The sequence below is a fragment of the Prionailurus viverrinus genome, chromosome B1 (assembly GCF_022837055.1).
Source record: "Prionailurus viverrinus isolate Anna chromosome B1, UM_Priviv_1.0, whole genome shotgun sequence".
Lineage (NCBI taxonomy): Eukaryota > Metazoa > Chordata > Mammalia > Carnivora > Felidae > Prionailurus > Prionailurus viverrinus.
The window spans coordinates 137,953,326-137,980,788 of NC_062564.1; the positions used below are offsets into that span (position 1 = coordinate 137,953,326).

General features: G+C 42.5%; 1 protein-coding gene and 1 non-coding gene across 5 annotated transcripts; both read left to right on the forward strand.

Annotated features, from left to right (window-relative positions):
* Positions 1-8: 8 nt before the first annotated feature.
* LOC125164203 (placenta-specific gene 8 protein-like) lies at positions 9-27,463 on the forward strand. Of its 4 annotated transcripts, none has more exons than XM_047856784.1 (6): positions 181-240; positions 1,939-2,113; positions 18,572-18,700; positions 20,496-20,620; positions 25,440-25,561; positions 27,255-27,463. In XM_047856784.1, exons 3-5 carry the CDS (start codon positions 18,601-18,603, stop codon positions 25,542-25,544), a joined length of 330 nt encoding a protein of 109 aa, XP_047712740.1. In that variant the 5' UTR covers positions 181-240; positions 1,939-2,113; positions 18,572-18,600; the 3' UTR covers positions 25,545-25,561; positions 27,255-27,463. The 4 variants fall into 4 exon arrangements, with proteins under 4 accessions (XP_047712741.1, XP_047712739.1, XP_047712740.1 ...); XM_047856782.1 differs by lacking the exon at positions 181-240 and adding an exon at positions 2,492-2,581 and having other exon boundaries at positions 2,095-2,113; XM_047856783.1 differs by lacking the exon at positions 1,939-2,113 and having other exon boundaries at positions 105-240.
* Positions 12,623-12,755, forward strand: LOC125165090 (small nucleolar RNA SNORA18). The gene has a single exon (XR_007151976.1). It is a non-coding gene; the product is annotated as a small nucleolar RNA SNORA18 (small nucleolar RNA).

The window sequence follows — 27,463 nt, forward strand, 5'->3', positions numbered from 1 at the left end:
TCCATGGAGTCTTTCCTGAAGAGTCCTATAAAACTACGTCTACCTCCATTCCTGGGCTCTTCACATGGTCCATTAGAATATTTTTTGCTTGTCCCCCTCTCAGTTCCTTAAAATCTGCTGAGCTCAGGCTGGGACTTTTGTCTGTACCGAGATGCTCCTCCCACCCCTCTCACGACCGACCGGCTCCTGCTCTTCCTTTGGCTCTGCTTCAGGGAGGCCCTTCCTGCCCCTCCGTCCAAGGTAAGCCCCCCTTCTTCCTATCCCCCCCCCACTTATTGAGAATCTCAGCCCCTTGACAGTTTTCTTTAAGACCCTTAGAACAATGAGTGACTCTTTTGTCCATTTATATGTTTCCTTACGTTTTATTTGTGTTTGCGTGTGTTTCTCTTTTGTCTTTCTCCCTTATTAGAATAAAACCCAACAGGCATCTCAACAGCAGGGCACCTGACTGTTCCTGCTGGGTCCCCTAGTGTTTCACATAGGCCTGATGTGTATAATAAATTCTCAATAAGGATTTGTTGACTGAATGGTAAAAAGGATTAGAGACTAGAACATAGGTCCTGGGAAGTTGATTTCACCCCAATCACAGATGACCTGGTGAGCTTCTTTTAATTGCTTGATTGGCATAAATGGGCAAAATCCCCCAGACCTGGATCCTTCTCCACTTGATAGATTCCTTTTCCTGTTCATGAGCGGCTGGCTTAGACTATAACTCTAAAAACACTTTAATGTTATTCCGCGAGATCCTGAATTACATGCCTTTGCCTGGTGTGGCCCCAACTGTAAAGTCATGCTGATGACAAAGCCCTACCTTCTCCAAAGAGCTCAGCGTCCAGCTGAGGGGCTAGGCAGGTGCAACGTCCAAGGCAGGTGGAGGAGAGGGTAATTAGGGACTGGAGTGGAGTCGTGAGGAAGGGCAGGGATGACAAGGGAGGAGTGAAACACAGCTCTCTAATGCACACCTTTCCCGTGTGCATCCGTCCCTCCCATTATCTCGTTTAATGCTCAATCAACACACTTAATACTTTTACCACCATTTATAGTTAAGAATAGTGGCAAAATGTGGGCCTGGGCTCAGGTTTCACAGTCCCAGATTATCTGCTCCAGGGCTCTTGGCCAAGGCACTCTGTTTCTTTGTCTTTATTAGGAGGATAAAAACAACTAATATATAACTGATACATTCCTCAAAATGAAACAATTCTGTGCTTGGCACATAGCAGGTCCTCAATAAACCACCACCTTTTTTTTTTTTTTAAGAGATCTGCCCACGAGCCACATAGTCAGTGGCCTAGAACTTGATGGCCTCTTGCTTTGTAAAATGCCAAGGATATTTTCTATACGGTCTGTGCAGTGTGTCTACCTTCCCCGGCTGTGAGCTCTTCCAGGACAGGCATGACATCGCCTATCTTTTTTATCAAGTGGCCTATGTGTGCAGTGACTATTGCTCGCATGGTAAGGTTCTGAAATAAGATAGCATTTTATACCGATAGTGTACCCAGCGGTACATGTGAAATGTTAATAGTCTAGGCAAATGTCCCTCGGAGATAAGTGAGCACTCATGAACCCTTTCCCACTTATCTTGTGCCTCCAGGAACAACTCCCTCTGTACATACCTCTAACCTGGGGGAACAGAAAACAGTGTAAGTGATGTGAGTCATTCAAGCTTTATGTTCAAACACCATGACAGAAAGTACAACTCATTAGGGTCACACCAATAGGAATTAAGGACATTTTAACCTTGGCTAAGCTAACACATTTTTAGTCAGCAACCTGGAAGCAATTGAGGTTTTATATAGAGTATTGTGTATTTATGTGCCTCTCTAATGATTCCTTAAGTGAATCATTCCCTCTTCCCTTCCCTCGCCCAATTCCAAAGAGCTGCTGTTTCCTATTAGGATTTTTAGTTAAATCCCTCCTCTTGCTCTCCTCCCTGCTCAGGCCCTCTGCATCCTTCATTCACTATGAAGTTGTGAGATGGACGTCGGTCTCGCTTTTGAGAAACCAGGCTCCAACGCTGGCACCAGACAGGTGGCATCAGCTTGCCACTGACCACATCCCTGCTCTGCCCCCTACCCTTCAAGAGATATTCTCATCCAGCTCCTTAGCTAGGAATGTAAGTCCCAACAACCCAGCCAGATGGAAGGTTACATATCTCTTCAGCATTTCTGAGACCTCAGACCAGCTGCCCAATGCTTACTTTTAAATGCATTTCATGCCCCTTAAATGCCTTGGGGAGTCAATAAATTAGAGAAACCCTAAATAAATAAACAAGCCTTGGATCTTCATAAAACATGGTGTTGTCTAATCATAAATAAATCTCACCATGGTGTCAGGCAAATGTCACAGAAAATAATATAATGAAATTAAATGCAGTGTGTATTTTCTTAAATAGAAGAACATTGACCCCCAAGGCAAAGAGACAATTCCCACAAGATTGCAGTCCCCACCTCCTAATTTTCCCCACCCCTAACCCCTCCCTCTCTGACTCCAGCCCTAAGGCTGAAGCCAACAAAGCAGTCCTGTTCCTGAGGCTTCTCCAGTTTGACCTGGGCTGCTTTCCTCTGTAGTTAATCAGAGTGTGGTAAGTATTATTGCGATACAAAGTGATACATTTCAGTTGTGTAACCTTTTCTCTTTACCATCTTCTTTAAAAAGAAACAAAATTATTAAAAAAATAAGAAACTATAAAGCTAGTAAATTCTTACCATGTAATGAACACAAGCCAGGGCAGAATTGAATGGCAGGTATTCATGTGTCTCACCGAATTTTTTAAAAAAAGCGTATGTCTGCAATATGCAATTGTCTTTTAAATTAAATTTGGCTGTAGTGACTCTTAAGAGCCTAGGTATATCATGACTGTTTCTTTAAAATGTGCTACTAGAAGATACATTTGTATGAGGAGAAAAATATTCTTTATCCTTAAAGAAGAAATCATCATATTACCATTAAGACTCGTGTGTTTAAACATAATATTTTAAATTGCTTCTAGAGAGTTTCTTGTTTTATGATTGGTTTCAGGATTTGCTGTTGGAATTAGTTTTGCTAGTAAGGAGGCACGATTCTGCTTTCCATCATTTTGAGGTTTATCATTACTGTCAGAATTAACTCTAAATGTCTCTGTTTTGTTAGGGGGAAAAAAACCCAATTTTTTTGAAATTGTTGGGATCTGGCCACTTGTTACGTTTCCTGATTTGTAGCATTGTTATTAGCAGTAACACCAAGGCAGCTCTCAGTATTTTCCCTGTCGAGGGAATGATTGGCTTTTCTCACGGGCATGATTTAGAGGAAAAGGAAAAAAGAAACTTTTTTCCCTTCCTCTTATATCCAGCCCCTAAGAAAAGCACATTTGTTATAAATGGTATTTCTGACATCTAGATGTCTAAAGACTTTAAAATTATGTGTATGAAACTTAAAATTTCTATATTCATACATTTTTCATTCAGATGTTTAAAAAAAAAAAATACCCATTGAGTGTCTGCTCTGCTCCAGGCCCTGTGGTGGGATAAAAAGTTGAGTGGAGTTATGTCTCTGACTCCAGAAGAGAAGGACCTGAGAACAGCTTACCTTAAAAATATCCAGGACCAGACAGACATCTTTAAATGTCTTAAATGCACTGAAATATATATGATGTGCTACCTGTCCACACCCTCTCATACGTAAATAAGGGTGAAGTCCAATATCATTATGATTATTTCCCTCAAGGATTACATTTATTTGAGCAGGGAGGCTAAATATTTTTCTAAAATTTTCTCTCATTTATTTTACTTTATTGGCCCAGCTTTATTGGTGCCCTAAGGATGTGCTTCATTTACCTCCTGGTAGGTAACCAACCTTGGGAGCACTTGATGTGTTAGCAAAATGTACAGGAAGCCCAGAGGACTGAGCAGGCATTCCATGGGTGGCTATCAATTTTACCGAGAAATCTGCACTTAACATTGCATTGATGCTCTCTTGGGTTTAACTTGGGGATAGTGAAAATGGAGACAGATGTGGATTTAATGGATGACCCTTTTAGCACACAATGTTTTGGAAGAGTACATCTGGAGGCTTTTGAAAAAAAAAAAAAAACCATTATAATCAAGTGTTTGTATAGTCTGCTGCCTCTTCCCTGAACTAAATTTGTCATCATTTAAGTGTTCCATGGCCACAAGTAACTGTATTCTCATTGAAATTTTGAGACCTATGTATACCAATGAAAGCATTTGCAATGGTTTTGTTGTTTTCTTATAAAGTACTGGATGGGTCCTGCTCAAGTTTTAGATTACTGACACCATCCAAATTCAACAATCTGGAAGTTTTGATTATTGATTTTGTGGCTAAGGACCAGAACTATCTGAGCCTTATTTCCATCACCAGTATGAGTAGTTAGCATTGGGGATAGGGGATAGGGGTGTGGAGGGAGAAATTCTTCCACCCACCCACCATAAAATAGAATTTAAAATCATTTACCAAACTTGACTGTTTACCAAACACATTTTTTTAAAAATAAAGTCTGTTCAAGATGTTCTGTACTGAAGTGGATGCAGCTGTTAGCTGGCTGTATTGACTTACCAGGTAAGGGACCTTAGGCCCACATAATTAAAAAGGACAGGTAACTCCAATTCAAATATGAGTCACAGCAAGATTTAAAATCGAGTGCATGCTTCATAAGTCTTCTAGTTCTTTTAGCCGAACTATTCAGTCTAAGACATCTACAAAGCTACTATACTGTGGATATGACCAGATATCAGATATGCTATACCAGATATGGGGGAGCCAAGCCCTCTGCAAATCCAGGAGATGGTGATACCCTCTTCTCCTTTTGGGATTCCTCTTTGCTGAGCTCCTCATGGAGACAGAGTTCCAGAAAGACTTGAAGAGAGAAACAGAATAAAGGCAAGGCAGGAGTCTGAGGAAACAGACCATTACCTAAGTGAGAAATCTGGTTTTGAGGGATTTCAGGGTCTTTGCATATGAATTAGGACTTTAAAGTTAACTCAAAAATTGATTCAGTCAGTTAATTGTATTTATTTTTTTTTCAAGTTTATTTATTTATTTTGAGGAGAGAGAAAGCATCAGTCATGGAGGGGCAGAAAGAGAGGGAGAGAGAGGATCCCAAGCAGTACTATCAGTACAGAGCTCCATGTGGGGCTTGAACTCATGCACCATGAGACCATGGCCTGAGCCGAAGTCAGATGCTTAACGGACTGAGCCACCCAGGCACCCCTCAATTAATAGTATTTCAACCTTTAATTATGCAGATTGAAATAAATTGTGCGATGAGCTGGAAAAACTCCAACTAAATTGTTTCTTAGAAAGAAAGGCCCTCTCTGCTCTTTTACACCCATCCAAGAGTCATAGTAAGGGTCTTGGCTAATCAGAGAATAACAATCCTGAGCTGGAGCACAATGATTGGATACCACTTCTACAAGAGGTGAACACCTGCTCCCCAAGCGTTAATGAACAGCAAGGGGAGTAACCTTCTCTATACTGTAGGAGAAATGGATTTATCGCTTAATTTAAAAGAATCTTCATTAAAACATGGTCCTGTACATGAATTGGTTTTTGCTGGGCTCAATACAAGGCCATTACATCACAAATCTCGGTAAGGTTAACTTTGTATGGTAGATTTACCAGAGATTTTTTTTCTTTTGATCGTTTTGTGATTGTTAGAGTATCTTCACTGAGCATATTATTTTGGCTACATTTTTATAATTATAGGTATCTGCAGTAAAAATGTAAGTGGTAGGAGAAATTTGAAATTGGGGGGAAATATGTGTTTTATTTTTGTGTAAAAGACTTAAGTGCCACTACTTCAATATTCAAATCATCATTTCGGATGGACTTTCTTTAACACAGTGATTTGCAACCCTCACCACATCTTGGAACCTCCTGGGACACATTAAAAATATCGGTTCCAAGGCCACTAACCCCTTTGCCCAGGCAGTGGTTCCACAGAATCAGAGTGGAGCCAAGTGGTTGGTATTTTTAAAAGGTCAACTCATTACATTATCTAAGATTCCATGTTGCAATTCTTTTATCTCCATAGTACTGACCAGGAAATTGGTTCCCTAAAATTGTACTCCAAGAGTGTTTTACTGCCTTCTTTTATTGTCACAGTGGGTGGGTTTCATTAACACCTGACATAAGCATTTTCCAGGTTCTATGGTACACAACTTTGGGACTTTGATCACTCCTATGGTCACATGCAATTCATCAGCACATGCAAAAGATGTACCTCTTAGTGTGGAGGTTCCTCAGAAAATTAAAAATAGACCTACCCTATGACCCAGCAGTAGCACTGCTAGGAATTTACCCAAGGGATACAGGAGTGCTGATGCATAGGGGCACTTGTACCCCAATGTTTATAGCAGCACTCTCAACAATAGCCAAATTGTGGAAAGAGCCTAAATGTCCATCAACTGATGAATGGATAAAGAAACTGTGGTTTATATACACAATGGAGTACTACGTGGCAATGAGAAAGAGTGAAGTATGGCCCTTTGTAGCAACGTGGATGGAACTGGAGAGTGTGATGCTAAGTGAAATAAGCCATACAGAGAAAGACAGATACCATATGGTTTCACTCTTATGTGGATCTTGAGAAACTTAACAGAAACCCATGGGGGAGGGGAAGGGAAAAAAAAAAAAAGAGGTTAGAGTGGGAGAGAGCCAAAACATAAGAGACTGTTAAAAACTGAGAACTGAGGGTTGATGGGGGGTGGGAGGGAGGGGAGGGTGGGGGATGGGTATTGAGGAGGCACCTGTTGGGATGAGCACTGGGTGTTGTATGGAAACCAATTTGACAATAAATTTCATACATTAAAAAAAGAAAAAAGATGTACCTCTTAACAAAACACTATATGCTTCTTTTAAATGGATCATTCAAATGTCAATTGTATGTAGCCTTTGTTGGCCATTTTTCACTTCTCAGCGTCCCCCCCAGGGAAGGCCTAGAACTGGTGTCTGAGGAAAACACAGGCTTCTCATAAATATGCTTTTAACTTATCTGCACTTTGAGTTAGGATGGCTGTTAACTCAGTCCATGCTACACTAGGGTGGCCTTCTATTCAGGTGTGTGTCTTGACTGCCTCATTTAATTTTGATGACAATACATTTGCCTTAAATGCCTTCCCTTCTGCATCCCTGTTCCTATGCATGATAAGCAACCTTCATGGGGAATCTGAACTCTGGTTCTCACCAAACACTTTTAATTCAGCCCCATTGCTGCCCAATTCTTACCATATCGTAGCTGGTTAAAATACTCATGGAGGGTTGTCCGAGAATATACATCCAGTGTTTCTCTGAACAATCTACCAATTTGATTTTTAATCCTGAATCATCCAGATGATCAGGGGGATAAGTAGTTTGCTGGGATCATTTTAGTTTCTCATAGATTGCTTTCAGTGATTCTACTCCAGCATTGTGCTTTAACCCTATACTAGGAAATAAGTTCATGAAAGTCACTGTTCTATTTATTGTAGAGATTCTGTTAAAGGCTTTGACCACCACATGTCATACATCATCTCCTTTTCGAGGACCTTGATGAGAAATTTCTCTAGGTCTCAATCTGTTCTTATTTTATAGACATGGTCAGTTCCCTAAATGTTTGTGTTCCCTCTTTGCTTTGCCTGATGGGAAACTCAGAATTTTATTTGTAGCCCCTGTCCAGCAATATACAGAAATTTCAAAGCATGTGCTAAATTTGCTTCAGACTTTACTTTCCCTGTGCCCAATTTCTTCATTTTCCATGTTACATCTTGTTATATTTGTAAGTTTGTAAGACCCTCAAATCTTCCTAAGAACAGCATAAGAGTATTAATCAAGAGTTTCTCAGCCTTGACACTATTGGGCCAAATAATTTGTTGTTGGCAGGAAAGGGGGATTAAATGGAGGATTAGGAAGAAAGAATGGGGACTGGAACGCTTGGCCTCTCTCCACTAGACTTCAATAGCAGTTCCTGGTACTGGGGAGGTACCTTGCCCATGACAGATTTATCTCCTACTTTTAGGGAAGAAGGGTGAGAAAAAGAGGTCAAATGACCTTCCAGCCTCTGCCATTTTCTCCAACTCCTTCAGCTTAATACAGTCAACATGCCAACTTGCCATATTTTAGGGTGGTGTATCCTGAACCCCAACACTTAGTATTTTCTAGGCTATGTGCAAGTCACTGTCTTTGGGGGATGCAGATAACTGGAATCCACTTTCACCCTCAGAAAACCTGCAAATGAAAAAACAAAACAAAACAAAATAAAAAATGTAAGTGTTCAGTTTGCACATATCTGAGTGTCATATCTGAAGCTGATATAGCTTCTGATAGCTTCCCCGATGACCCTGGGGAGAAGGAAGTCGAGACACTGTTAATTGGCTTTTAGAGGCAGCCAAGTATCAATAGTGTGGCTCATGCCCAGTGTGCTGACCGCTATGTCCAGTGGGCTCTGTGCCACATCATGAGAGAGTTGAGCAAGGGTGTGTAGGAAGACAGGCAAGTCCAACTTGGAGGATTAGGAACGGCTTCATGGAGGAGGTGGCATTTGACATGAGAGCTTAACGGGTAAGTAGGGAAACAAGGGGAAGGGTCTCACAGCAGGAACAGGGCGGAGGGAATTCCTGAAGAGTGGTGTGCAAAGTGGCCTGAGAAGGGAAGGAAGCGGTAATCAAAGGACTGGAAAAATAGGGTGGATCATTTCCTGAAGGTGACCAGTTTGGGAATGAAAAGGCATTCTTCCCCTAGAACCACTTACGCCTGAGAGCACATTAACAAATTTTAAGATAAAAGTAGAGAAGAAGCTGAATGAATTAGGTCACCGAAGAAGGAGTGTGGGAGAATGACAACAGAGACCTGGGAGGTTCCAATATATCACTGTTCTTTATCCCTGACCTTTGCCCCAGTTCAAGGTTTTAGTAAGAACCTTTACTTCCTTGATGAAAGGAGGATAACGACTCTCCTGGTGTCAGGAAAATTCCCAAGCACAATCAAATAAATAAATATTCCTGAGAGGCTCCTCATTTATGGATTACCAAGCAAGCATGAGGGGCACCTGGGTGGCTCAGGTCATGATCTCACGGTTCATGAGTTCAAGCCTCATGTTGGGCTCTGTGCTGACAGCTCAGAGCCTACAGCCTGCTTCAGATTCTGTGTCTCCCTCTCTCTCTGCCCCTGCCCCACTCGTGCTCACTCACGTGCTCTCTCTCTCTCTCTCTCAAAAATAAACATTAAAAAGAACATTTTTAAAGGATTGCCAAGCATAAGCACCATTTTTAACAAAAGGGAAAATGTTTTGGAGTGGCTTTTTGGTTATAAAAATTATTTAGTTTAGGGGCACCTGGGTGGCTCAGTTAGGTGTCTGACTCTTGTTTTTGGCTCAGGTCATGAGTTCACGGTCAAAGGGGTGGAACCCCACGTTGGGATCTGCACTGATAGTTCAGAGCCTGCTTGGGATTCTTTCTCTCCGTCTCTCTCTGCCCCTCCCCTGCTCACGCTCTCGCTCTCAAAATAAATAAATGTTAAAAATAGACATTATTTAGCTAAAATTAGGAAATGCCATACCTTCAATTATACACAATCATTTTTAATTTTACATTTAACAGAGTTTTCGTTGTTCGGGCTAACATTTCAGAAATGATGCGATTGGTGGTACATCATCCAAGGATCGTACTGTGATACAGACAATGCAGGGTTCTGTAGGCGATCCAGATAACTGACTCCAGATGCAGACTCAGACCCAGGACTAACAGCAGGCCTGTTGTGGCGTTTCTGGGTGCTGGAGAAGCTCAGGGAGGAAGATTCCCTGGAGGAGCAGGATCTGAATGTGTCTGGGGAGGGAGGGAAACCGAGAAGTCAGATACTGGTAAACTTCCTTTCCCCACTCCGAGTCTATAATATGCAGAAGGGATATATCCTCACCTATGGCCTACCATGGAGGCTTCACTAAGTTGTGCAGAATGCCCTCCCCACATCACCCCACCACCCCAGACAGTGACCAAAGGCTTTTTGTTTCCAGATATTATTTAGTTTAAATTCAGAAATGTCATACTTTCAATGATGCATAATCATTTTTAAATTTCCTTATAACTGAGAGTTTCCATAGTTTGGCTAAAATTTCAGAAATGATTTTGTAGGAGATGAAAAATAATTTACCCTCTATGCTTCCAAGTTCTCAACTGGGGCCCCCGAAACAAAATACGGATTAAGAAGAGAAAAAACAGAAGTTTAGTATGCATATATCTCATGTACACGGGAGATATGCAGGAAAATGAATAACTCTCAGAGGTGGCTTAGAATTTGGGCTTACACACCAGCTTTCAGCTAAAGGCACTGGAGAGAAAGTGTAGGGAGAGCCAATTTTGGGGAGGGGAGCGGGTAAACAAGGTTAAGGTTTGTAATGAAGATTTGAGTCCATACTTTTTCCACTGATAAGAGTTTCTTGTGGTACAGAATCATCCCTCTCTTCCTGATAGGAGAAGGGGACACTTACAAATGGAGATTTTCCCTTATAAATGTAAATTTCCCTTATTGGGTAACTTCCTTGTTTTCAGAGCTTCTCCTATGTGTGCTGTCTCTCAAAATAATCAACTAAAAATAACTCTTAAGCCAGAGAGGCATATTTTGGAATGGCATTTTTTGGTCTACACACAACAGGTGCAAAGTCAGAGTCCCCATGTGATGCAGAGACTGCATAATTCTGCTTGAGACGCAGGGGAGTGGGACAACTGGTTCCAGATGCTGATGAGACCCAGCACTAAAAAACAGGACTGCTGGGGGCTGTTTGGGTGCTGGAGAAGCTCCAAGTGACTCAAAGCAGGGGCTTTCCCAATTGAGGTTATTTACTTTGCTTTTCCAGAAATGGGTTGCATACAACCCATGGAATGATCTGGTAGAAAGCTGAGAGCTGGAAGGAGGTAGAGGAGAAAGGCAGGATGGAAACAGAGGGAATGAGGGGACTAGGGAAACTCAAGTCAAGTGACATTCAGCAGTTTGGCGGATCCCAAGAGCATAGCTGAGACTGGTGGAGAGAAATGGAGCCCATGCAGGCCCTGGGCCAATAATTGGACTCCTTCCTAAAGGTAGGACTTGGTCGAATGGAAGAGCATGGACTTCAGTTTTAGCTCACCCACCTGGGAACCTGGCTGCACTGCTCCAAGTATTTGGTTTCAAATTAGGAGAAAAGATTATTATGAAACTAGAATCCCCTCACATACCTAAGATTGCTTAACATGAAATCTGGCAGTAGAAACTGCTCAAGAAATTTCCGTTTCCTTCCCTTATCCATGAATAAACAACTGCATTCCCAGAGGAAATGCTCTTGTAAGAATTTAGATAGAAGTAATAAATCATGACCACCGTTAGTGTCCTTTGGCCTCTCCCACTCTGTGGGGGGTGGGAGACAGCTTCCTGCACAGCCTTAGGGAAGCCTCTTTGTTCTGGCCTCCCTTACACCAATCCCAATCCTGTAAACTGGGAAGCAGGAACTGCCCCCCACCATGGAATTATCTAATTCCAAAATCATTCTCGCAACTGTCCAAATAAATGCAAAATGCCCGGTTAAATTTGAATTTCAATTAATGGATGAAAACCTTTTTAGTGTAAGTATGTCTCAAATATTGCTTGAGTCTTACTTATTCAAATTTAACAGAATCTCCTTTATTAATTTTCCTAAATGCGGCAACCCTGTTCAATCGTTTAGCCCTAATTTCTGCTTTTCTGAGTCTTAGGCCTAGGCTTCTGCTTCCCAGCCTCTGTAGCAACCTATGGGCAAAATGAAAGATGGTGGTACCAACAGGTATTCCAAGGACATGGGGCAAATAGAACTCTCATCCTTTACTGATGGGAGCGTAAATTCCACTACTTCACCATACTGTTTGATACTTTCTACCAACCCTAGGGCCCAGCAATTCTACTCCTAGATGTAGACACAACTGAAATACATACCTGGTCCACCTAAAGATGGGTACAAGAATGTTCATAGCACTGCTATCCCATTTCTAATAGTCCAAACTAGAAACAATACAATGGTAGCGTGGATAAATAAGTTGTGCATATCTATAGGATGATTTATTATATGACAATGAGAATAAGTGAATTATTGCTATACACGACATGGTTGAATCTCACAATCTTAAATTTGAGCAAAAGAAGCCAGACACAGAAGAATAAATAGTGCCTATAATTAAATATACGTAAGGCTCAAAAGCAGGCAAAACGAGGCTCTGGTGTTTAAAGACAAAGTAGGGGCGCCTGGGTGGCGCAGTCGGTTAAGCGTCCGACTTCAGCCAGGTCACGATCTCGCGGTCCGTGAGTTCGAGCCCCGCGTCGGGCTCTGGGCTGATGGCTCGGAGCCTGGAGCCTGTTTCCGATTCTGTGTCTCCCTCTCTCTCTGCCCCTCCCCCGTTCATGCTCTGTCTCTCTCTGTCCCAAAAATAAATAAACATTGAAAAAAAAAAAAAGACAAAGTAGAAGTTGGGCAGAGGGGTATGAGTTCCTAAGAGAGTTCAGGAGGGCTTCTGTGGTGCTGGTAACGTCCTTCTTCTTGAACCAGGCTGTGGTTACAAGGACTGTTCACTGTTAAATTCATCAATCATGCTTATGAGCTCTGTACTTGACTACATGTATATTGCACTTCAATTAGATGTTTACTCAAAGAGTTGAGGTGTGTCCTGATGGGGCTTTTTTCTCTGCAGACCTACATTGTTGGAAACACCTCGTGGAGTACATGTGTGGTTTCCTTATTCACGGAACTATGTGTTAGATCTGTGAGAAAGAACTACAAGACATCTCTCTGCTAAAATTATGTGAAAGACCTAATAGTCAACTTGTTTAAATCTTAGGTATTGGTGTATCCCGGCAATCTGCACAATTCTGGGGTGTGATAGTGTAGGGGTGAATATGATTCAAACTCATTCATGCTTAGAGAGTGTCTGAAATTGAGAACCAGGCCGATCCCTCTACTCTGACCCTAAACGTGTCCCTAAAGTAAAGAAACTGGATCCCAAAGAGTACAGGTGGAGAATTTGTGAAGCATGTCCATATTCAAGAAAAGGTCAAAGAAGCCCAACTGAAAGAACTCTGGACTGACAGTGACAACTGTGGATTGAACAAAAGTTCTTTTTTTTGTTTCTTAATGTTTGTTTATTTATTTATTTTGAGAGAGAGAGAGCAGGGGAGGGGCAGAGAGGGAGAGAGAGAGAGAGAGAGAGAGAGAGAGAGAGAGAGAATCCCAAGCAGGCTCTGAGCTGTCAGTACAGAGCTTAACGCAAGGCTCAAACCTATGAACTATGAGATCATGACCCATGCCGAAATCAAGAATCGGATGCCCAACCAAATGAGCCACCCAGGTGCCCTGACCAAAAGTTATTTTTAAAAAAAAAATTTTTTTTAAATGTTTATTTATTTTTGAGACAGAGAGAGACAGAGCATGAACGGGGGAGGGTCAGAGAGAGAGAGGGAGACTCAGAATCGGAAGCAGGCTCCAGGCTCTGAGCTGTCAGCACAGAGCCCGACGTGGGGCTTGAACTCACGGACCGTGAGATCATGACCTGAGCCGAAGTCAGATGCTTAACCAACTGAGCCACCCAGGCGCCCCCCAAAAGTTATTTTTAAAAGACAATTTTGGGGGCACCTGGGTGGCTCAGTCGGTTAAGTGTCCGACTCTTGGTTTTAGCTCAGGTCATGATCTCACTCACGGTTTCGTGAGTTCAAGCTCCGCATCGGGCTCTGCGCTGGTAGTGTGGATCCTGCTTGGGATTCTCTCTCTGCCCCTTCCCCACTCGCACTGTCTCTGTCTCTCTCAAAATAAACAAATAAACCTAAAAAATAATAAAAAATAAATGAAAGGGCTATTTTGAAGATTATGATTCTGACTTTGGAGCACCTTTAGTGATGGGCAGTAGAAGTTACCTTTTCTTCCTGAGCAGGTCTTGTTTGCTTTGGCTGGCAAGATTATAATCCAAGACTGGTAGAGTCTGTGGAAATAATAATAAAAGCTTTAGAGTCCCAAGAACTGAATTTAAATCCCAGCCCTGCCACTCTGTTACTGCAGACATGTGCCTTTCTGTTTCTTTCCCTTTCATCTGTGGCCTTGTAGAAGAAATGCCCTTGTCTTACAATATATAGGAGAGTGTAAAGGAGGGGTGGGGATTCTACTTGTTTCCCTCCAGGACCAAGTACTCTCTTTTTTTTTTTTTTTTAATTTTTTTTTTTTCAACGTTTATTTATTTTTGGGACAGAGAGAGACAGAGCACGAACAGGGGAGGGGCAGAGAGAGAGGGAGACACAGAATCGGAAACAGGCTCCAGGCTCTGAGCCATCAGCCCAGGGCTGAACTCACAGACCGCGAGATCGTGACCTGGCTGAAGTCGGACGCTTAACCGACTGTGCCACCCAGGCGCCCCCAAGTACTCTCTTTAATGTAACTACTACTCAGGAAGAATTTATCCCATGCCAGCCACCACTCTAAGAGCTTTTCAGATATTATTTAATGCACCTGACAGCTTTGTTACTATGTAGTGTGCATATCCCCATTTCACAGATTCAGGACAATGAGGCACATGGAAGGGAAGTAACTCCCCCATGGTCATTAGCTAGTGGCTGTGGAGCTGGAGTCTGGCCAGTGTCCATGATGGAAACCACTGGATCCTGCTGTCTGGTCCACCTTCCCATCTTTGGGTTTCCATAATGTTTCTTGTGAGGTGTCCCCATGTCTTTTCCCTGAAAGACTGGGAAGAGGGTGCAGGGCAACACTCCATCTTCGAGACAAACCTCATTTCCTCATCTATAAATTAAAGAGGTTGGACTAGTGATCCTGACTTTCCTTGGCTCTGGCATGTAACCTCTCTGCCTCCATTTTCATGTCTGCAGTAGAAAGCGTCTTACCAGCCTTTATTCCCTGAGTGCTTCAGTGTGCTGGGAATATTAAACAGAGCTCAGGGTTAACTAGAGATCAAACACGAACACACTTTGGAAAGTAGAATGCTCCTTGCGAACATCAGCCATTGTTATATTGGCAACATATCACATTCAGGTTTTTTTCCATCTGCTTTCTTGCCACTGAAACTCTCTTTAGATTCTCCCTCATGTATGTGGTAGTTTGCAGTTTTCAAACTTGATCTTACTTGAGCCTGCCAAATACCAGCAATGACTAAAATCCAAACCTTTAGGGGTGCCTGGATGGCTCAGTCAGTTGAGTGTCCAAGTCTTGATTTCGGCTCAGATCTTGATCTCGAGGTTCATGGGTTTCAGCCCCATGTCGGGCTCTGCGCTGACAGTGTGGAGCCTGTTTGGGATTCTCTCTCTCTCTCTCTCTCTCCCTCTCTCTCTGCCCATCCCCCAGCTCTCTCTCTCTCTCTCCAAATAAATAAACTTAAAAAAATAAATAAATAAAATAAAATCCAAGCCTTGAGATTCCTACCCCATTGCTTACTTTATCACCACACTGTCATTAGCCTTCTGGAGCTGTGACCCCACGCACTATCCTTGCTACTTAGCAACGTTTAGTCTAAAATAGACATAGGGGAGCATATGTCAGGTCACTGGCAATACAGGTAGCACAGTGCTTAATAGACATAGTCTATTGACATAGTCTTAGAGATGACTGCAATACAACAAACCATGAGAAAAGTGGTATTATACCCATTTGAAAGATGTTAGGGCACCTGGGTCGCTCAGTCTGTTAAGCATCTGACTCTGGCTCAGAGGTCATGATCTCGCGGTTTGTAGGTTCAAACCCCGTGCTGGGCTCTGTGCTGACAGCTCAGAGCCTGGAGCCTGCTTCGGATTTTGTGTCTCCCTCTCTCTCTGCCCCTCCCCCCGCTCACAAGCTCACACGCTCTCTCTTTCTCTCTCTCAAAAATAAACATTAAAATTAAAAAAAAAAAAAGAATATAGACTTATTGGTATACTTCTTTCTTTAATGATACACATGCAGCAGCCACAGCTATGCATACATTTTGTCTGTAATGATTTTTCCAGTATATATTTTGAAGGTAATGGATAATTCATCCTTGAGGCCAGAAGTATATCTATAGCATTCCATACTGAGCAGCCCACTACCTGCACAATTTATTCACATTCTGTAACTATTTCTTGGATAATAGATTGAGCTCACACTGTGTGCCCGCTCTAATTAGACGGTGGTAGGAAAGGTATCATAATCCTCCTACATAATCAGAGAGGAGAAAGACCTTTGGACCCCAATGAAATATCTATCTAGCCCTGCAGTTTCAACATAGTTCCTAATGTGATTTGACAGTAAATATAGAGCCTTCTCAACCTGGTGGTTTTCCCTTTGTGTCATAAAGCAGGTTCTCGATAATAAATATTAGAGGCACCTTTCCAAGGCAGTCCAAAGTGCCTTGGCTTTTATTATTCCATAAAACCTCCACCCCCACCTTTTGTTTAATTTTTTTTTTTGATGTTCACGTTTGAGAGAGAGAGAGACACACAGAGCGAGCAGGGGAGGAGCAGAGAGAGAGGGAGGCACAGAATCCGAAGCAGGTTCCAGGCTCTGAGCTGTCAGCACAGAGCCCGACACGGGGCTTGAACACACAGACTGAGAGATCATGACCTGAGCCGAGGTTGGACGCTTAACCGACTGATCACCGAGTCAAAACCTCCAGCCCTTTTATAAGGACTCACCTGTTGGGGGAATCAACTGATCACAGCCATGGATTTCAGCATATACAAAATCAATCAGGAAAAAGAGCAGGGCAGAGGAAGGGCTGAGAAGACTGGCAAAGGCTGAGAGAGACCTGTAAATCAGATCTCCATTGCTGTCTGCTTCACAATTGCCTCTTAAAATGTTACTCGCCTAGGGTCCCCCCCCCCAGCTAGTGAATCAGAATCAAGTATAAGTGTTTTGCAGCCAAGCACTAAGGATGAACCTAGTGCACAGCCAGGACTGAGATGCACGGTGGGAGCATCTTTATTTTTTTTAATGTTTATTTTTGAGAGAGAGAGAGAGAGAGAGAGAGAGAGAAAGCGCACAAGCAGGGGAGGGGCAGAGAGAGAGAGGGAGAGGGAGACACAGAATCTGAAGCAGGCTCCAGGCTCTGAGCTGTCAGCACAGAGCCTGATGTGGGGCTCGAATTCACAAACTGTGAGATCGTGACCCCAGCCGAAGTTGGAGGCTTAACCAACTGAGCTACCCAGGTGCCCTGCAAGTGGGAGCATCTTTGACTGGGGCCTTCCCTGACAACATGGAGGAACAGGTGGACAGATAACGGGGCCTTGCACCTGGTTAAGGGAAACGTTGCGGGTGAACAGGGGCCAAGGCTACAGAGCACTGCATATGGTTAGATATGAAGTAGTAAAGAAGAAAGCTTTAACATTAGTCGTTGTGAAACCAAACACATTCTCTCCCTTGAGAGTTCTGACTGGTTAAAGCTCAGGAGACTTCACTTGATCACTTGATGAAATCTGAAAAGTATAGGTACCACTTTGTTCAAGGGACACTATTCCTTAGTGGTTTTTCAACTATTGCATTTTCCTGTGGAAGCTTGAAGCACCACCCCCCTCACCCTTTTTTTTCAGATTCTGGACTGACGATTTCACACAAAAAAAATTAATCATTTTTTGGGGTGGTGGGTAGCTCAGTTGATTAAGTGACCGACTTTGGCTTAGGTCATGATCTCACAGTTCATGGGTTTGAGCCCCACGTCCGGCTGTGTGCTGACAGCTCAGAGCCTGGAGCCTGCTTCAGATACTGTGTCTCCCTCTCTCTCTCTTTGCCCCTCCCCCATTCATTCTCTCTCTCTCTCTCTCTCTCTCTCTCTCTCTCTCTCAAGAATAAATAAACATTTAAAAAAATTAATCGTTTTTTTTAAGTAACCTAAGACATCTGTTAGCTATCAGGACACCACTAGTAATTATGCAATGAGGGCTGACATTAGCTAGAAGCATCTGTGTGATGGCAATTTTTTAGAGAAGTAAAGAACTCTATCTCACAAAGTTCTCTTAAGGAGAAACTGAGATAATGTCTGTGCAGTCGCTTTGGATTCTTTTTATGTTTTTTTATTTATTTTTGAGAGAGAGAGACAGAGACAGAGTATGGGGTGTGGGGCGCACAGAGAGAGGGAGACACAGAATCTGAAGCAGGCTCCAGGTTCTGAGCTGTCAGCATAGAGCCCGACATGGGGCTTAAACCCACAAACTGTGAGATCATGACCTGAGCCGAAGTTGGACGCTTAACCGACTGAGCCACCCAGGCGCCCCTCTGTGCAATAGCTTTGTAAAAGTTATTAGAATTACTATTAAATAAAACACCTCACATGCAAAATAGATATTGGTCAGGATACGGTTGTCTTGAAAAAAGAAGAAAAAAATCCTCTTGCCAATAAAAAGAGAAAAAGATCAGAGAAAGGGGCTACAACCCCCCCCCTCCCCCGCCAGAAAACCTGTGAAAGGAGCCCTCACCCCATCTCCTTGATGTTTCTAATTGCCTAGTATGGGCAATATCTGGAAATGTCTTGTTAAGTCAGTTGAGTGTGGCCACCCCTAATTAGGAGAAATGTGATGAAATGTCTTCTCAACTGGAATCTGCGTGATATCCAACCAATACAGGCAGGCGTTTAATACTTTTTTGGGTTTGTTTTCACAGGCAGTGCCCTTCGGAACTTAGCCTTAAAAATGAATCCCGTTGTTTCACAGCCAGGATATGGGACCGGGGGTGTGATGCATAGTGACTGGCAATCTGGCGTATTTGACTGCTGTGATGACCTGGGGATTTGTAAGTACACATGCTATTGTTCCTCCTCGATTCCCATAATGCAGGTTCCTGACTTAATAAAACTCATCTACTCATCCTGCCATTGAGCTCCTGCTTTATGGTCAACTCAGAAGTCACAAGCTGCAAGCCCGTGGGTGGATTTAGCCGCCAGATATGTTTTGTTTGTCCTGTACACAATGACCTCTCTTCATGCATTACTTTAAAAATACTAGGAAACATATAAAATCAGATTTCACATAAAAATCTGGCCTCCCAATGTAGATTTCCAGCTTCTCTTGGAAATCTTGGAAAATATGGAGAGATGAGCCTTCAGCACATATGGTGGGGGTCTGCTGCTGCTTAGCATGAGCTAATCCCACTGAAGGAGATTCTCATTCTAGTTTGCCATATGTATTTATGTCCACCATTGTCTATTCTGTGTTTTTTGTCTCAATCTATTTCACTCATTTTAGCTGTGCGACCTTGAGTTTGTGATCCTTGCTTAGATCGATCACCTTTTGCAATTTTCCACCTCTTAGTATCACCATGTTCTTGACATATCGGTCTGGTTTGTCTTCTATTTACTTCTCCTTTTACCTACAATGCCGTCCTGTGTTTCCCAGCTTTCAGTGATGTTCTTGCGACTCTTGTCATCGTTCCATTTCAGGAAGCCTTGCAGGTTTTTAGCTTTACTGAAATCTAATTCTTTTCTACAATGAAACACACTGTTTATGTGAGAAACCTTTTCTTATTTCAGAGTCTCATGCCGTATGGGTTGCAGACATCCTCTGTGGGGCTCATCTTTCCATTGTGTGTGAGAAATAGCCTCCTTTTTTGTATGTGATGGAAGTTCCACCAGGTTCTTTGGAGATAGCCTTTTGCTTAAAAACAATCAATCAAGAAACCACAGACTCTCTTACCATACCAGAACTCCACCCCAGAACTTTTCAAAACAGATTTTTACTCAAAGCATATTTGAGAACAGTTTCCTGTTTGTTTCCATTTTCTTTTTTTTTTCTTTTTTCTTTTTTTTCAACATTTATTCATTTTTGAGACAGAGAGAGACAGAGCATGAACGGGGGAGGGTCAGACAGAGAGGGAGACACAGAATCTGAAACAGACTCCAGGCTCTGAGCTGTCAGCACAGAGCCCGACGCGGGGCTCGAATTCAGAGCGAGATCATGACCTGAGCTGAAGTCGGATGCTTAACCGACTGAGCCACCCAGGTCCCCCTGTTTCTATTTTCTTAAGCCCTTTCTCTGCCTTACAGAGACTCTTTACAGTGAAATTGCGCTCAACTTTTTAAACTACCAATACACATATCCCTTAATTCCTGCTTGCTTCCATCCACATGATGAAGACAGTGCCCTCCTTTTGCCTGAATGACCACCTAGAAACCATTTCTGCTCTTTGTAATGATTTCTTTACTCAGTGTTTTCTGCCCCTAAACACCCTCCCATGGTTTTTCCACGGCTTCTCAGACATCCTGACGCCACAAACTTCCTCTGCAAGCGTGACCGAATGTAACAAGGGCAGGGAAGAGAGATAATGGGAACAATCTCAGACTGGCAAGGCAGGAGCTTTTGCAATTAAATCTGACCCGGTAATAATGACTCACAAATTATCCCCAGTTCCTGGAGAGCCGGCTCTAGAAGCAAGACACTGAGAGCCAGGTGACAACATTGTTTCCTCTGAGTCCCCATTAAAGTCATTTCCTGAGCCAACATCTTTTTGAAAGAGGTGTGATTTCATTGAAAGCATGGTGACTTTCACTAACTCTTCTATGTGGCTTCCCCCGCTTCCTCCCCGCACCCAGGCCTCTGTGGGACCTTCTTTCCCCTATGCCTTTCCTGTCAGATCGCCTCTGACATGAACGAATGCTGTCTGTGCGGAGCGAGTGTCGCCATGAGGACCTTGTATCGGACGCGATATGGCATCCCGGTAAGTCACCCGTGTGCACGGTGAGGCGTGAGCCCAGATACCAGAGGGCTCCCTTCAGTCTGACCACAACTGTGTGATTGCCCACCTTGCCTTCATGGCTTGGCCCTGATCTTTTCTCCACTCCTGTCCTAAATGTGTCAAGTGATTACCAGGGGCTGTGCTGCCACGGACACCATGGAACAAATTAGTACCACAATCTTAAATTGTTCCAGTAGGTATGTCCCTGAAACAGTTGCTGGAGGTGAGTAGGTGAGGAGCGGAGGGCCCTTAGCCTCTCCTGGCTTTACTCAGAGTCAGACATAGGACCCTACAAATCTGCAGGCTGAGCCACAGTTAGAAAGCCGTGGGGAGAAATGGGGGTGTAGTGGATCCCTTCACATCTGGCACGTCTGCCTTCTAAGCCAGTGTTCATTCATTCAAAAGTGATTATTGAGCATCTGGACCCTGGCTAAGTCCTATCGTATTCATTCATTCAACAGGGATTTATCCCGTACATGGGACATGCCGATTCCAGAAGCTAGAGACACCTCAGTGAACAAAGCAAATCAAAAGCCCTGTCTGCGTGTAGCTTACATCCTTTTTCTTCTTATGTTTTTGAGAGCTTTATTTGCACATAGTTTCAGACTTAAAGAAAAGTTGCAGAAATAATACAACAACAAAAAAGAAATAATACAAAGAATTCCTGAATACCCTTCACCCACATTCCCCCAATACTAAAATCTTGCCACCTTTGCTTTATTTACTCTTTCCTCTACCTCTCTGTCCATTCTATTTTATTTTTTCCAAAACATTGAGAGGAAATTACAAACTTGATGTCCTATTACCTGTGTTACAACATGTATTTCTTAATAGCAAGGACGTTCATTTATATAACCATAACATAATGATCAAAATCAGGAATTTAACACTGATACAACACTATCAGCTAATATGTGGATCTTATTTAAACTTTACCAATTAACCCAATTAACATTCTTTGGATGAGAAGAAAATCAATCTGGAATCACACATTTGTTCAACTGTCATTCCTAGTTAGTCTCCTACAATAGGGAATAGTTTCTCACTCTTTCCCTGTCTTTTTTTCCTCCCAAGTACAGATCAGTTATTTTGTAGACTACCCCTCAATTTGGTGTGTCAAATTTGTCTTCACAGTTAGACAGGTTTTACACTTTGGCAGAACCTCCACAGAACTGACCCAATATGTGCTGTGCTTCATGTCAAGAGGCACATGACATCGGTGTATCCCATTATGGTTGTTTAGTTTGATTACTTAGTTAAGATATAGCGTCTGCTAGGATTCTCGACGGTAATGTTGCCTTTTTCCCCTCTATAATGTGTAAGCACCTTGGTGAGAGATATAAATATTTTATTCCTCATCAAACCTTCATCCACAAGGAATAATAGCCATTGACGATTCTCGCCTGGATCAATTGTTACTACGATGGCTGTCAATGGCAGAGCTCACATTCTAATAGGAGAAGATGGCCACAGTGTAACTAAGTAAACACTTTATAGCGTGCTGATGAGCGGTACAGAAAAAATAAAGCCAAGATGAGAAATAAAGAGTGTTGAAGCATTCTAATTTTATTTTATTTTCAGCATCATAAAATGTATTTTCATCTAAACAAGGTTTATCCCAGGAATGCAAAGATGGTTCAGTATCAGAATACTCTATTTATAGACTCAAAAAGAAAAGCCATATGATCATCTCAACTGATGCCGAAAAAAGCATTCAACACAATTCAATACTCATCCACATTTTTAGAAAGGGAGTTCTAATTTTAAGTATGGTTATCAGGGAAGGCCTTGGTACAAAAGTAAAGACCTAAAAGGATGAGAAGCTGACCCACCTGGGGGTCTTCAGCCAGGCAGAGGGAAGGGCACCACCAAAGACTTTTAAAGTAGAGTTTATCTGGAATGTTCCAGAAACTGCAAGGGGCTAGGGAGGTAGGTATAGAGAGAGTGAGGGGGTGAGGGTAGGATGTCATAGAAAAAGATGACATCAGAGCAAGAGTTAGAACTTCTAGGGCCTTGAAGACCATTATAAGAACTTTAGCTGTTACTCTGAGTGAGCAGAGAAGCCATTGAAATGTGTTTTAAACAAAGAAGTGACATGATGGATTTTTTTCCTGAAAACTTAGCCTCTGCCCCAATCACTGCTCCCATAGAAACGGGAGCAAGTTCTTAATCTCCCTACGCCTCAGCCCCCTCACTGATTGAATGGTCATAATGATACCTCCCCTTGGTGGTGTAGTAAGAGTCATGTGAAATAATGTATGGACAATGTATATACTATCTATAGCACAGGATCTGGCAATTAATAAGTGCTCAGTAGGGGCGCCTGGGTGGCTCAGTAGTTTGGGCGGCCGGCTACAGATGATCTCGCGGTCTGTGAGTTTGAGCCCCGCGTTGGGCCCTGTGCTGAGAGCTCAGAGCCTGGAGCTTGCTTCGGATTCTGTGTCTCCCTCTCTCTGCCTCTGCCCTGCTTGCTCTCTCTGTGTCTCTGTCTCTCTCTCAAAAATAATAAACATTGGGGCGCATTAGTGGCTCGGCCGGTTAAGCGTCCAACTTTGGCTCAGGTCATGATCTCACAGTTGAGTTCGAGCCCCGCGTCTGGCTCTGGGCTGACGGCTCAGAGCCTGGAGCCTGTTTCAGATTCTGTGTCTCCCTCTCTCTCTGACCCTCCCCCGTTCATGCTCTGTCTCAAAAATAAGTAAACGTTAAAAAAAAATTTTTTTTAAGTAATAATAAACATTAAAAAAAATTTTTTTTAAATAAGTGCTTGGTAAACAACTACTTTTACTTCTGTTCTTTTCTTCGAGAATCGCTCAGCTGTTTCACAGGGCAGAGGTGTGTTCAGAGCCTGACTCATTTCTCCTGCGTGCTTGCTCAGCTGCCTGGCTTGCTCAGCAGCTGCAAGTGAGGCTGCTCTCATTCATGCTATTCTCTTTTTTTTTTTTTTAATTTTTTTTTTCAATGCTTATTTATTTTTGGGACAGAGAGAGACAGAGCATGAACGGGGGAGGGGCAGAGAGAGAGGGAGACACAGAATCGGAAACAGGCTCCAGGCTCTGAGCCATCAGCCCAGAGCCCGACGCAGGGCTTGAACTCACAGACCGCGAGATCGTGACCTGGCTGAAGTCGGACGCTTAACCGACTGCGCCACCCAGGCGCCCCCATTCATGCTATTCTTAAGGCAGCATAACACACAGAGGTTCTTAATTTTGTGCCCTGACCGTGAACTTCCTGAATTGCATGCAAAGTGTCATTCATATGTACTTATGTATATGGTGTGAGGGTAAGATTCTCAAAGCAACCCAAAACCTCAACATGGAATATAGGAAGGGGAACTTAGCTGGATCCTGGAGATAAGGGGTTGGGAAACACTCAACATATAGCAAACTGTTTGGCTCTCTGCTAAGTCATTTGGTGGCATCAATTTTCTCATCTGTCATGAGGAAGTTGTGCAAGATGATTCCTAGTTCTAGGATTCTAGGATAAGGTATGGTTCCTCGATGTACAATGAAGCAATATATTTATAGACAGTGTATCTCTATTTCCTCCTTAGAACAGACCTAAAAATAATTCCCTGGACTGATTTGTATCATTCAGGCTCTCTGCTTTGTTTCTCTTTCATATCTATGCAAACTTTTATGGGGCTGGTACAATGCAGCCTCTCTGATCTGCGCGCCCCCCCCCCCCCCCCTGCTTCATGGACACAGTCAAGAAAGCATCCCTTTGGCCAGGGCATAAGAGAGAAGGAGGAAGAAAAGAAAGAAACAACCACTGATTGTACTACTACTTGCTGGGATATTATTTTGATGTATATTTACTCATTTACTACTTGCAAACTCCTGTGGTACAGGGATTGTTACCTCCCTTTATAGATATGGAAACCATATATATGAGAAAATGAGAAAGGCTTAAGGTCATAGAACATGTGAATGTTGGAATTGTTCACCCAGTGTCTCCTGCACCAGAATAGGAGTCCTTTCAAGGGCATGTCTCCCAGAAGGTCATTGAGGACCCAACTGGACCCTTCCATTGAGAAGGCCCCCAAATCCTTGCAAAGTACTCCATACCATGGTTTGCCAAACAATATTCATTACTTTCTTCTTTTCCTGATAATTTGCGTATCTCCTTTTCTCCTAACACCCCCCTTTGCAGAACTTGAGAGAGGTCAATGAAATTGGCCAGAGGGATGCAGTGTGGGGGGGCCTGGGCTGGCACTACTTGCAAGCTACAGAAAATTTGTGCATTTCACAATCGGCTTTAAAGGGAAGCATTTTAGAAGAGATGACAGAGGACTCGGGCTATAGTTGTAAACTGCAGATCATTTGACATAGTGTCACAAGGGCACTGGCTTGAAAAAAGAAAGACCAAGAGCTGCCACCAATTTGTTATGTGATCTGAACAAGTCATTTAGCTTCACTTGGTCATCAGAAAAATGAGGATAATGTCACAGAATTCTCATGATAAAGCAGTAACATACAATGTACCTTTTTTTAATGTTTATTTTCTTGATTTTGAGAGAGAGAGCAAAAGCAGGGGAGGGTCAGAAAGAGAGAGAGAGAGAAAGAGAGAGAGAGAGAATCCCAAGCAGGCTTCATGCTCAGCTCAGAGCCCAACACGGGACTCAAACCCAAGAACCATGAGACCATGACCTGAGCTGAAATTAAAAGTCAGACACTTAACCGACTGAGCCACCCAGATGCCCCCAATGTACCTTTTAAAGAGTTTTGAAAAACTATACAAATGCAAGGAATTGTGTGAATGTATTTATGGGATATATGTCGACCCACTGTTTGTTTTTCCACAGGGATCTATTTGCAGTGATTTCCTATGGCTGGGATGTTTCCCTCATTGCACCCTTTGCCAACTCAAGCGAGATATTGAGAAAAGAAAAGCAATGAATGCTTTCTAAAAAGGGCTTACAACTTGGTAAGTTGTTGGGAATTCTTTGATTTAGGAGTAACAAAACAAATTCTCAGTAACATCTTTTATTTCCTTGGTCTTCTCTCACAAACACATGAAACATCCCTTACAAAATGGGGGACAAATGATTTTTAATTGCCAGGCCACACCAACAGTCGGTAGTCAGCTTCCATGGTTTGACAGGGCTAAATCTGATAGGATAACAACGAATTCTGGGATTTTTTTAGGTTGTCTGCCACAGGAGGGGTGGCTGTGTGATGCACCAAGTGAGCATGCCACATATCAACCACGTATATCTTAACTAGACCATGACTTAAGGTAGTAGAGATATGTATGCGACCAGACCTTCATTTCCCTAAGTATGGTTCCTAGATCTACTGTTACCAACAGTAACCAGTTGAGGTGTTATACTAAACGTGACTGCATAATGTGCCTAGTTCTGTGTTCTTGATGACATCAGAATGTTAATATAACAATCCTTCCTCCAAAGTGATGGGAAGCTAGTTTTTAGTCTCTATAAGTGTGGACAATTCACCCAGTTATGCCAAATTCCCAAAGCCCCCACTATGAAGAAGAGTTACTGACTTTTTCGTGACTATGTTATCAGAATTGGGTAGCTGCTCATTTACCTGGTTTCCTAAGCTCCCCTACTCACATTTTTAATCTTCTGAGTTCCTGTTTCTCTCAGGCAAGCAGGTAATAGTTTACTTGTCCTGTCTTTCAATCTCTTATTGCCAGTCCCCGTGGAATTTGCAATTAATGTTTAGTTTTCACGTGGAAATGGCTATTATCTATAAAATCCTATCTCCCAAGAGGCCTTTGAGAATGTTTGATTAGGATGGTACATTCATGTGCATAATAAGTTGTCACTGGCCCAATCTGTCCTTTTTTAGTTATTTTGCCACATGCTCCACAAAACAATGTCCTCTCCATGAGCATTTTAGTTCATTTCATGTTGCATTTTCATACCATTTTAGTATCCGAGCATTTGTCTCCCAATTGCTTTCAACCCTCAATGACTGAAATGCAGAGTCAAGATGGGGCGTTTTCTTATCATCCCTCTTCCTCCTTTACCTGCTGAGAATTGACTATTATCTCTCTTTCCAAGCAGTGACGTTTGTTAAAAGGCCTGTGTTAATAACTTGACTCAGAACCTGATGCCAAAGTAGCCCTAAGGGAAGGAGGATGTGACAGTTTACTGGTATAGTCATCTGGTCAATGAAAAAGATTGTTTAGTGTTCTCTGCCCTTTGGAGACTCTTCACTTGGCATGGTTGATGATTCATTGACATTTGATAACAGAAATTAACTCTGGCAATCTACAGAGTATTCTGTTGGTTCCCTCAACCACCTAGTGACAGTGCCTGACACTCATTAGGCACTTAATAAATATTGTGGAAGAATAACTCAATGCAACTTTCAAGCAAGGAAGCATAATGAGGCCCTCACCTAGGAGATTCATGTGAATCTTAACTGGTGATTGTGATTCTTTCTAATAGATTGTACTGAACCAGGGACCATGATTTGATGTAAATTTTAAATATGTAGCAATTTGGCAGTAGGGTTGGGGTGGAACAGAAGTTTTGATTTTTGGAACAAGATAATATAAAGAAAGAAACTGATAAGTCCTGATTTGTTCATTCATTCTCTCTTTTCTTTTCTTTTCTTTCCTTTTTTTTTTTTTCCCCTGATTTCTACAGGTTGTATTCACAATGTGGTGAAAGAAATGCTGGAATGACACACTGCACCTGCTGTGCTATCTCACCCCAAATCTTAGAAACTAATTCAACTAATCATATGGCTTCCAATGGCTTCAAGACCTTTTTAATTTCCAGTTTATTCCAAAAGAAGTATATTTCCCATGCTGTTCTCTAAAATGACTGCTATTAAAAAATGAACATCCTCCACA

Excerpts from the sequence above, each read along its gene's own strand:
- LOC125164203 (XM_047856783.1), top strand. The coding sequence starts at position 18,601 with ATGAATCCCGTTGTTTCACAGCCAGGATATGGGACCGGGGGTGTGATG. Across the intron at positions 18,701-20,495 it reads CTGTGATGACCTGGGGATTT|GCCTCTGTGGGACCTTCTTT; the intron begins GTAAGTACACAT and ends CCCCGCACCCAG. Across the intron at positions 20,621-25,439 it reads GGACGCGATATGGCATCCCG|GGATCTATTTGCAGTGATTT; the intron begins GTAAGTCACCCG and ends GTTTTTCCACAG.